Source organism: Dromaius novaehollandiae, chromosome 10 (genome assembly GCF_036370855.1).
Source record: "Dromaius novaehollandiae isolate bDroNov1 chromosome 10, bDroNov1.hap1, whole genome shotgun sequence".
In the NCBI taxonomy this organism is placed as follows: domain Eukaryota; kingdom Metazoa; phylum Chordata; class Aves; order Casuariiformes; family Dromaiidae; genus Dromaius; species Dromaius novaehollandiae.
The window spans coordinates 24,734,570-24,746,847 of record NC_088107.1 but is presented as its reverse complement, the minus strand read 5'-3'; the positions used below and the strand labels follow the sequence as shown (position 1 = coordinate 24,746,847).

At 44.6% G+C, this 12,278-nt stretch overlaps 1 protein-coding gene across 3 annotated transcripts in view; it reads right to left on the bottom strand.

Moving 5' to 3' along the window:
* The window catches only part of MYO9A (myosin IXA), a 217,973-nt gene that overhangs the window by 80,880 nt on the left and 124,815 nt on the right, over positions 1-12,278 (bottom strand). For all 3 annotated transcript variants that reach the window (XM_064517658.1, XM_064517657.1, XM_064517659.1), the window contains exon 10: positions 5,170-5,286. In XM_064517658.1, coding sequence (XP_064373728.1) covers positions 5,170-5,286 — 117 coding nt within the window. The remainder of the gene's footprint in view (positions 1-5,169; positions 5,287-12,278) is intronic.

Genomic DNA, 12,278 nt, shown 5'->3' with positions numbered 1-12,278 from the left:
CAACTAATATTTAAAGAGCACAAGTACACAGTCCGGACGAGCCTGCAAGTCCGTGGTATTGCACAAGTATGCAGCAGGGTTAGCAGCAGACAACGCTGCTCAGCAGATACGTCTATGGCAAAATTCTTGCCCTTAAACGTGTCTGCAAGGATTTTTAAATTTGGAGGACTCCAGGGTTAGGAATTACTCTCTATTTGAGATAATAAAAGCAGCCTCACACTTTTCTAAAAATGTCACCGACATGAATCACAGAGTTAAACGCTAAGTCTGGGCCTTAGAGGCACACAGCAAATAACCGGCTCGAAGCTAAGTTCACTTGCTCGGCAATCCCCAAACCAGCAATAAACAGAGCTTGCTGGAGCTGGCCGACGCTGCCTCCGAACGCCCGCGGGTGACGTCATTCCACCGCAGGGTCACATTTTGGCAATGGCAAATAGGTTTGCTTCAAATTCTCGGGGAAAAAAAAATCACTTGTTTTTACAACATTGCAACCAAAGCCAATACTGTAAAAATCCAAACCACCACCAGCAGTAAATCCGAAAGGATGACTGCAATCTGCAGCACCGCCATTCCCACGCCGGCACCTTATACCAAGCGGGAGGCAATGACACACCAGGAATTTGCAAGTTGGGACTTGAAAATAATGAAGAGATGTGCATTAAACCCATTAAGTGTTCAGCAGTTCTTCCTCTATTTCAGGCCATACAGCCAAGAATAAACTAGGTGATTAATTTATGTTATTTAGAGGCACGGATTCACCTCCAGCATCACGAGCACATGCAGAGCACCTCCTCTGAAAACAATAGCGGCATTATTTAGCAGGAAATGAAGACACTTCACAAGAGCCAAATGGGAAAAGCTTAAAAAAAACCTGACAAAAATGTCTTTCATTAAAACATCATCTACACTGTATCATCATTTTAAGCAATAAGGAGGACTTGTAAAACTTCCTAGCCTAATTTATGAAACGCAAATTAAATAAGAGATCTCTCTGAGGTTTAGTATTCTAGTTCCCATGAGAAGGAAAAGTCTCTGACCTCATTAATACAGGTCAAATTTTGGACAATTTGCACAATATCATTAGAACAGTCATTTGCATAACAAAACCCAAAAGTTATAGAGAAAAGACCATGGAAAATGAAGAACACACATCAGCAGCTAGCGATTCGGCGAAGCTGAAACACAGCAGCATTGCTATAAGCATAAAACAACACGTATCACATAACTATCCAAAACTCAGTTCAGAAATAACACACTACGAATTCTGTCAGCAAGCAAGATAAGCCAAATCCCACTGTGTTTTCCTAAAATAATTCAATGTACATTTAACTAAATTTGGATATCAAAGGTCTGATTTAAATCTTTCAAATACTAGTTTGAAAAATATTGAAAGAATGAGGACTGTTTATTTTTTTCTAACCTAGCTTCATCTTTTGATCTTCTCCTTGCTGCTGACATCAGATACACACACATATTGGGACATGAAACTTCTCTCTCTTTTAATTGTCCCAAGTTCTCTTAGGGTCACTGACTTTGTTAGGATCTAGATCTTCTTCACCAGGACAGATAGTCCCTCGGAGATTTAACGGGCTTAATGAGCCACAAACAGCCTCTTTGGCAAATGCAGTCTCACTGGGGAATGCTATAACCACCAAAGAGGCTGATTTCTTTGGTCTACAGAGGTTTGGTCTACAGAGATCGTCTTAAGATGGTTGGAGCAACACTTCTTTGCTTCAGCCAAATCCGTTTGCCGAATACAGAGATGGCTACACGCATTCTCCCGGCACACAGAGCAGAGAGTATAGCAGGATTCTGCATGCACACCATACGCACAACTGCGTGTTTGTAAGTATTCGCTTCCTTCCACAACCTCCACTCGTGCACGTTGACACCCTCAGCTACCCCACGGCAAAGGCTGCAAAAGCTCAAACACGGGGTTTTGACAGAATGGCTGGGGACAAGCACTGAAATCCGAATTTGCACTTAGGGACGAAACGCACTTGCATGTTCACTTTTGAAGTCAGCTTCTGACGCCTGTCTGCCTTGCTGACACGAAGCGGTGATTATACAGTTCTCCACACTTGCTCTGAATTTGGATGGATTTCCCTTTTTTTTTAAACCTATGCTTCATACGGATCCTGACTGCCATAGAAGACCAACTGCTGCCAGCAATTCCTCCTCTGACAACCTCCCGCACCTTCAGAATCTGCTTAATTATTTGAAAGTACACCTGAAGAGTCAAAGTAACACCGGTGACAAACGTGGCACAGGATTACGCCAGTACCAATAAATTCCCATGAGATTAGTAAGAGCACGTGTTGATGGCATACTCCTCAGCAACCACCCACCTGCGGGCTCTCACCTCAAAGTAAGCCCAAGCCCCTTAGTGAAAGAAGGCTTTCACGGCATCCACACTGAACATAAAGCATTTATGTGGCCACTTACTGCAGAGAAGCTCACATGCTGTTAACACACTGCAAACTCAAGAGTCACCAACTTTTCATGAGAGGTTGGCAGACTACATTTTTCTTTCACAAATCAGACAGTGAGTGTGTCCGGAGAAAATTTTTAGGGGCTGGTAGATGCTGTCACTCGAAGTAGTAAATACCATCGTCTAAATGTTGACATGTCGCCTTGTAGAAAGGAGCTAATTCCAGGATCTATCAGTTTTGGCCAGAAGAGCAAATGATGGTCCCTCACACTTCCTGCCCTGCTCGGTGCCATTCACATCCATGCCGGAGATCAGAGACCTCCACGCGCCTGGTCCACCTTGCAGTTCCTCGCTCATGTTGCCAAACCCCCAGAGCACATATGGGAGTTAAGAAGGGCCTGCACTCTAATCCAGGGTTTCTCAAAGCCTAAGCTGCAAAAGGATTTAAAGAGGATTGTGAAGTGTTAGGGAAAACACAATTAATTAGTATCAGCTCAGGTCCTCCAGGGCGGAGAAGGGAGCAGCAGCTGTAATTGCTGGTCGTGGGTATCAACGGCAGGCGCAGACTGGCGAATGCAGCTCTTCCTACCCCTAGCCACTCCCGACAGCTTTTTTCCTTCCTCGGTGCTAGAGGACTTGAAGATGGGGGCTAACAAGAGGTGAGAAGGTGACACTGTAATGCAACTTGAGAGAAAATTTTCTAATCCAAGTTTAACCAAGCTCCTCCCAGTGGCCATATGCAATGCACGGAAACCCTCCGCCTGAACTTCTCTGTTCATAACAAGGGCAGATTCATGCATTTTCTTGATTTCTGAGGGAACCGTGAAAATTAACCCATGTTCAAAGAGTTTTGAAGATGAAACCAATGACACGACTGTATATAGAGGTACATATTTCTGTTCTTTACCTTGATATCTTGCCCACTCAAGCACTACGCTCTTTTTTCAGCAAACCTGGACTACACGCAGCCCAGTCAGCTGGCTGGGCTATGCTTGGCACCCGCCACAGAGCAGAGCCTGCGCATTCCCGTAAATCCAGCTTTTGTGCTCTTGCCAACGTACGTGGATCTGTTCTTGTGCAAGGACAAGCCTCCCAGCACTTGCTCCATTGCATAGCTCTTACGGCTACCATGCAATTTTGGGACAAAGACATGGGTCAGAGAACTTGGAATTATGAATCCTGCAGATACCGTAGGGAGATGGGCAACAGGAGGCAGAGGAAGCCAGTTACACAGGCCTGGAGTCCCACCTGGAGGACACGGAGGCGGCGATGAAGTAAGAAGTATGAGTTTGGACTCTTAACTCCTACCTGCCGAGCCTTGAGACTGGTAACCGAAGTCTAACAGCCCATACATATCTGAAGTTGCACCCCACTCTTTTCGATCTTCTACAAAATAGTGCCCAAGCCCTGTTATAGATGTAAATACTATGGGAAAGATACAACTCTTTTTTTTTTTTTTTAATATTTCTCTGAAACTGGATCATGAAAACAGACTAGTATTGGAGAAGCATTTCCTTTACAAAAGGGATCCAGCTTTTGTAAACTCACCAAATACACAAATTGCTTTTTTCAGCCCAAACAAGTTTTCCTGACTTGGAAAAAAATCAGGAAAGAACACAATTTTTTCAGTAAAATACTAAACAGAGGGAGAGGGAGCATGTGCAGTCAGAAGGTATGTGGCACGTTACCCACTTTAACAAACTTTTCTATTCGTAGCGCCACCATTGCATATTAAATATGACTTTTACACAAACACAGTCTCCTTATGGTCTATAATCACGTTCCTGTAATCATTACAAGCATTTCCATACAGCTAAACAAAAGATCAGATACCCTGCAAGGCTCTGCAACTTCAATCAATCCTACAGCATAATTCAAACATAACGTTAGCACTTAGCAAAACAATCATCCTTCTGGCAGCTGTGGCCGCAGCCTGGACGTACAACCAAGAAATTCTGCTGGCCTGTGCCCAAAATTTAAAAGCCCAGGGTATTTGGCTAGCTGCAAGCGCATGCGTGCACATACACATATGTGCACCCAGGCTTTTCGAGAGCTACTCGAGGGGCAGTCTCCACTGCGAGTGCAGAGGCATACGTTACAGTTTTTGGAGCACAGGAGTGGAAAGGATGTCCTGGGTCATCGAGTCCAGCTTCTGCTATCGCAGGAAATGCCGTGTAATCTCTTCCACAAATTCTTTGGGAAATCAGTGAGGCACCGTACTGACTTCACTCTTCCCATTGGGATGTTTTCCCTCATTTCGCTCTTGTGCTAGTTCGAGATCCTCTACCTCGATACATACCTGCGCACGACGGGCTTTCCATTTTATTTTTATGGAATAGCTACCTCATTAAAACACCTTGTGCTAGCAAGATTAAAAAAAAAAAAGTCCTCAATCACATACGGTCCAACAGTCTTACTCACAAGGAGGTAAAACTGATCTGGCACTCGTCCTGGAACCGGTGGGGGAAGAGGCCGTCGTGACTAAAACAAAGCCTTTTCCCTAGCCACTTGGAGGATATATTATTTGAGGCTGTTCACTTTTCCTGGCTCAGAAAGCATCACTTAAAATAATTATATACTCATTCTAAAATATTAACAGCAATGTTCCATGAGGAAAAGTGAACTTTATGTTAAGCAATGTGCTGTTAGCAGTTTGGGCAAGGTTTATCCCATAGCTACACATTTTAAAACAGAAATGCATTGCAAAAATAAAGCTGTCAAGAGACTTGAGACATTACCTTGGTGTTTTCCTCCATATCCTTTGAATTCAGAAGTGCATGGTTAATTCTAAAAACTATCCAGTCAAACAGGGCACTGTACAACGATTTAGCCATGGAATTTCGCACAGTCACAGCCTGAAAGAAAAAAGAAAACGGTGAGTGGAAATGATTCATGGCTTGCATTAAAATGGATTCATTTCTTAAGCTCACGTGTCCAACGTTCATATTTCTTTCCAGCCAAAGCTTTTGCCTACTTTTTAGTGTCTGCTGTGTCTTCCACCGTCCCTGAAAGCAATCGGTCATTTGTCACAATTGTGCTGCTATTCAACTCAATTAAACCATGAAATGTGCCCCTTGAATTGGGCTGGTTTCACTGTGGTGCAGCCAAGGGGAGGATGCGTGAGGTCACGCTATAAATCCCATCACTGATGGCAAAAGGGAAGAAGAAGAAGAAGTAGAAAAAAAAAAAAAAAAAAGAGATACACGTATTTAACTTCACTGAGGTCACGTAAGAGTTTACTCGGGGAGAAGGAAAGAGGAGGCTGACCATCGCACAGCAACCGTATCAAGCAATGTGAAAACACACACTGGGGTCGGTACTGCCTGGTACCGACAGAAGGGTTACAAAGGGGGAGGCTCAAGCCTCTACGGCTATATAGTAAATCAGCAAACGTTACTGAACATTTGAAGTTTTCCAGGTACTGTGAATGGGAGCTACAAATCATACTAGACAGATTTACTACTGCTCTTCAAGCAGTTGTCTCAGAAAGAGGAATAATACTTCTTCAGAGGTCCCATCAAAATCCTGCCGTTCTCTCAACCCTGATGCACGAGATTTCACTTGATTAATGATGATTAAAAACAAGAAGAAAGGAGGATAAGCAGTTTGCACTTTTCCAAAACAGGCTCACTAGGGAACAGGTTGGTTAAATATTGAGCCATAAAGCAGTAAATCACATGTACGGGCTATCTCTTTTCTCCCTGTTCATGACTCCTTGGTCCAAATTATTATCTTGAGTTTTATCACAGTGCTTGCGAACACACTAACCACGTAAAATGTTACAATGCCAGTGGTAACTGCCAAGTTTTGGTTGGTTTTGGCCACTGCATAATAGGCAACAAGGAAACTGTCATCGATGGCAGGTTCACACACACCTATTTCAATAAAGCCTGGAACTACAAAAAACCTGGTGGCTTGTTACAGATTGCATTGAAACACCTCTCACCAAATCTTCAAATTATTGCACTGAGCGCAAGTGAACTTCCTACTGAAGAACAAATGCCCCCCCCCCCCAAAAAAAAACCCATTTCTTATTCTTCTTAAGTGAGCTGCAAACATTTTGCGGCTCAATTTAATTGGTGAGAAGTTAAAAAAAAAAAAAAATCCTCCCTCAACCGAGCTCCCATCGAGGTACATGATCAGAGCAGCCTTATTTCACCGATGTGAAGCAAAAGCACAAAGGTAACATAGCATCACTTATTTGCTATTAGCTTCTTTGCCCCCGGAAAGCTACCTCTTTTTCCTTGAATGCTTTGTGACAACATCTTTAAACACATGCTCTCCTGTCAACATTTTGCTCTTATTTGCAATTAATCCAGCATGCGCTCTCTCTCCCTCTTTCCAAGAAGCTGGAGTGGGAGAAGACAGCAGCATAATCCACAGCTCCTGCCACGATACCAAGAACATCGCACTCTGCAGATGTTCACAGATTCACAGTGCACGCAAGACTCCATGCAACAGCAACGACCAGACCGGCGTTGTCCCAGCTATTTCTTGCTCAGCGGCAATAAAACACTGTCGGATAAGCAGTGTGCCAGAGAGAATTACAAAATGTTGCAACAATTAATATGCAATTATCGCTTACCCCAAAAAGCTTTGTTATAAACCAAAAACAAGTGTACGATGAAAACACATGAGCAACAGAACTGAAAAAAGATTTGTTGTATTGCAGATCTAAGCAGCACTTTTAAAGACCCAGTGCAAGCAGCTGAAATGTCTGAGTTATCCAACAAGCACGCTGAAATCCTGCTGGCATTTAGATGTACAAGCAGGCCTACGTATTTTACAGTAACCATTTTCTGTTCCCTTTACTGAACAAAAAGGTTTTTGGGGTTTTTTTTGTTTGTTTTTAAACAAGGTGGGGGATTTCTTGGTCTTTTTTTGCATTTCCCAAAGTGTGGGGGGGGGGGGGTACGGATTTCAGTGATTTATACAAAACCTATTCAAGACCAATTCTCTAACACTCTGTTCTATCTCAGCCTATTTAACCTGACAACATTGGAAAATGATCAGCACCTCTATCACACACAAACACGAGAAAAATCCATCCCTAGGAGAGGAGGAAGGCCAAGACGCAGGAGCATTTCCCACTGCCGTAATGATTTGTCCTAATGCAAACCAGTCCAATGAACTGGTCCAATGCAAAGGCATGCAATTTAAAAAAAACAATACAAAAAGCATTTCTATATAATGGCAGAGGAGCGCAAAATAAAGAAGGGCATTGTTTCCCCTTTACAGTCATATATGGTTTTATACTGCAATAGTTGTTTTACTCCGTTTCATTAGAGACTATGGGGGATGCACACAACTCCTCCCCTGAGCTTTCCTCCTCCTTCTGCAAGGGACAACGGTGCCATTAAGCATGTCCAAGCCCTGCCGGACCCAGGCTCCCAACGGGTGGGCTGCAAACTGACTGCTACGGCTTCCCGAGATGTCCTCTGCCACGGGGCAAACTGGAAAGCCCACATGAGAACTACGCGCTTTGCTACGCTTCGGACTCGGGCACCTCAGAATAACACACTGCCCAAATCTTGAATTCTTCTACAACTATTTTAGGAGCTATGGCTTTATGCATCTAGAAGAACTGGTAGGAAACTCCTGGCAAAGAAGCGTCTGTAGAACATGAGGGCGGAGGCACATTTACACATGGATCTCATTTGCAAATCCATTGGCTCCTTGTAAGCCAATTTCTTCTCTCGGTTATACCAACAAATCCAGATAATCCCTCGACTACAAATGTTGTCACACCAGGCTTGCAACAGTGTAAACAGAGGGCAGCATTTTGCCCTGCGTGCTCCCAGGGCAGATGATGATGCAAGGCGGCGGGGCTGGGACGGGGATTCTTGGAGGCTCGGGCAACCGAAGAAACCTGGCCATCTTACGCACGGCTTACAAAGCACAAAGGAAGCAGAGCTAAACCCGTCCTGGCAGAGCGTCCACGATGCACAGCTCAGAGAAACCCTGTTGCAGATACGCAGGTTGCCCCGGTGCCCCTTCTGCCAGCAAGGTACTTTTATGCCCAGAGTTTACTGACTTGCAGACTTGTTTGGGCTAGAAAAGACCCCAGGAGGACTCTAGGGCGAGCTCCTGCTCAGGGCAGGGTCAACACCGAATTCACGCCAGGCTGTGAAGGACTTTGCCCAGCTGGGTCTCGAAAACCTCCAAGGACGGAGACAGAACAACCTCTCTGGGCCCCATAGCCCTTGTCCTCACATTTTTTCCTCATGCCAAGGCAGAAGTTCCCTGCTTCAGTTCAAGGCCATTGCCTCCCGTGCACCTCAGGAAGGAGCCTGGCTCCATCTCCTTGAGAACTTCCTCACAGGTAGGGGCAGGCTGCAGATAGGTCCCCCCAACACCTTCTCTGCTCCCAGCTCAGCAAGGCCGGCTCCCTCCGCCTCTCCTGCCGAGGCACGAGCTCCCGGGAGAGCCCCGACCGGGTGGAGGCCTCCGCTAGACTCTCGCGGGTGGACCGATGTCTGCCAGCCGGGGGAACGGACTCCACAGCACACAAAACCACACGAGCTTTCTGAACGAGAGACTTCCAAAGGGCTTGAAGGGTGAAGGCAGCACTTCACCTCCATAAAACATCAAATTATAAAATAACAGCATAGACGGTCCATGTCTCGTGACTCATGGGTTTTGTTTTGTTTTTAAAGTCTTCAGTGAGGTATTTATTCTTTAGACCAGATCCCGGGTGATGTTACACAACGGAAAAAGCCCCTCCAGTCCACACATAGGTATCAAAGTGCAAAATCTGAGGACTGTTTGGGGCTACAGTTTCTTTCCGAGGTGAGGAGCTGCTGTGATTTCGAAAGCAGGACTTACAAAGTTTCCCCCCAAACTGTTACAGTATTGCACTCGAAAAACAAGTTTCCCATTTTTCACTCTACCACTTATTAACTATTCAGGTATGCATCTCGCACTGCCATATGCCACAGGGGAGATGGTTTAAAATAACGTTAGTCCATAAAGTCTATGAAATACAGAAGGGCTAAAAGAAAACCTGCACTGCAATTTGTTACCTTAGACGGGGCTCGCGCTTACTTTCTGTTTGCTCAATAGGGCATCGCTACGTCGCCAAGGAGCAGCAGCACCAAGGAAGTGCCAAAACGTCTCTGCTGCTCACAGCACAAGTTGGTGTGCAAATATTCAGGATTTTCTTGTAATTATAGGCCTGTTACTCAAGACAGACCTTAACTCCATGCTCACACCCGCACTCATGCGGCAGAGCATTTAACATAAGCGCTTAAACGCTCCTGCCTCTCCAAGAGTTTTACGCACTTGACCTTTTTCTGCATGATTTAGCAATGGGATTTCTTCCTCCCAAGGCTCCAGCGCTCACGACGTAACTCGTAACACCCTGCTAGCGATGTGCAAAGGCTGCATTCGTCATACACGGCTGAAGGGCATACTGAAAATACTTCATACCTGTATTTATTAGGGTGTCTAGAAGAAAGGTAATGAACACATGCGACCTGCTGAAGGCAATGCGCAGCCTCTAACTCACATTTGTGTTAAACGCAAACGCTTTCTGACACGTATGGCATACACTATGCACCGCTTGCCTCCGGGCAGTCTCCTTTCCCTTGCTTTGACTGATTTTTAACCTAACTCCTCTGCAAATACTTCTGCCCTCCTCTAAAATCACCACCTTAGAAGTCCGTTGTGCATTACTCAGACCTATAAATAGAGAAATAAAAGCCCTCTGCTTGCAGCGAGCTCTCCTAACTACCCAATAACAAATGGACTCGCTACGGGCTGTCACACCAGTTTCTTTGCTCTCTGCATTTGTGGCTAAAGCATTCGCCTGCAGAAGCGATCCCGTTCACTCCTTCCGAGGAATGGTCCGTCTTCCAAACCCTGCTGCGTGTTTTGAAGCCGCTTTTGTTGTCTGCGACTTCTCGTCTCTTCTGCACGCCGCATTACGTGACCATTTCAGCAGGTCTACAATGCTGCAGCGCTCGTCAGATTAACTCACAAAGCAAAATAAAAATAGCTCATGCAACGCCAAAACAACCTCGCTGGGATCAAAGGAAGCACAACATCTTGCGCGCACACGCACCAATTTTGCTTACTGATTCAAAAAACAAAACAGATCAAACACACTTTGACTTGGTGATTCGAGAAATAAACTCAAGCGAATATTTAAATCAGTAAGTTTCCTGCGTGTAAGACTAACAAGGAAAAACATTTTATCACAGGCTTCCCCACTCCCATGCTAGAAACGTCACCGCATAAGGTTGGCCAACCTCTGCCAAGATCCCGATCCTGAGCTCCTTGCTTTGCTTCATAAGATCGGCCTGCAAGTTTTCATGATGGCCATTAAATTTGGGCTAACTTAAAAATATATATACTTTTGGAAAAATCTTCTGCCAAGATGATTTTAGTATTTGAGAGCAAGAGTAAGATAGACCGAAACATTAAAAACTCTCTAAAATGTTTTGGAGTGAGGACCTAAAGTTTCAGGAAGCCTGTGTATTAGAGATGCCAGAAGATATAACCAAGAAAAGAAAAACAAATTTATTCAAGCTATAAACCCCTGTAAAAGGCAGTTTTCATACACTCGGTTGACTTCTGAGATCTCTGAAGATTACAGCCTCTTCAAACACACGAGTGCATGTTTCCCGTCTGCCAGTGCTCAGCAAACACCGTATTTGCCATCCCTACTTGCTCATCCACGCTGCTCCGCGTTGCTGTGCTGAAACCGTGGGTAAGGCCTTTCTCTCCTGGTATTATTCAAAATACTTGTTGGTGCCCAGATAATGACCGAATGCAAAAAGTAAAATAAACTTAAAAATGGAAAAGAAGAAAATGAAGTAAGAAACTAGGTGCAGAAGATCTAAAGTTTCCAATCTGAAGTAGGTATTAACACAAAGTAATTTGTTTGCTTGCTAAAACAAACAAAAAACCCCCAAAACACAACTAGAAAATTAAAAACATTTTCTCTTTTCTTTAAAAAATTAAGTTGAATGGATGTTCTGCTGGTTGCAATCAAATTCCCAAAATGAAAACATTAAAGAAATTGGGATTACCTATGAAACTTTCATCTCTGCCTCTCCACTATAGGCCAAACAAGACAACCTTTGTATCCTACAGTCGCATACCACCTTCTCCCACAGAAGCAACAACTCACTAAGAGCAGAAAACAGCAAAATTGTACATGCTCTTGGAAAAGAACGGTATTTTAATGTACGTTCTTGTTGCACAGCTTCCGTTAGCCGTTGTTGAAGCCCAGGTAGCGGGCTGGACGGCTCCATGGCTGGAGCTCTTTTGGAAAAACTGAAGATTTTACTAAATGCCACAATCATGATCCCCCCCCGCCCCTTGCTACATGCACAAAACTACAACAGCTTATGTATGGATAACCTAGGTTAAAGTAACCTTTGCAGTTGCACTTAAAACCCTGATTGTAACAGCAGCTTTGTGCCTCGCCTGGCCGCAATTCTCATGAAAAAAGCTACCACAGCAGGCAATCTTGTGCTGCAAACCGCAGCCCAGCCACTGGCATTTTAAGGCGCTCTTTGCTGCAAAGCTTTGCACGATATGCACCGACTCTTAAAAAACGATTAGAAAAGCTGTTTTTGCTTCCTATTCCTTTCGAAATGTCAGGTCTTTCCCCTGCACTTCTCCTTCTGCCTTCTCAGAGCCACGGGATTGTCAGAAATAGTAAAAAATCAGATTTGAAGCTTATACGGGGAAACCGTTTGCGCAAAGTTCACGCTGGCGTCGCAGCATCGCAAGCTGCCAGGTTGCTTCCTCCACTCAGCCCAACCTGGTATTAAGGACCGTAAGGGCATCCCCAGCCCTTAAAGACAGATCTATCTCGCTTCTCGTCAAGCCACCGAGC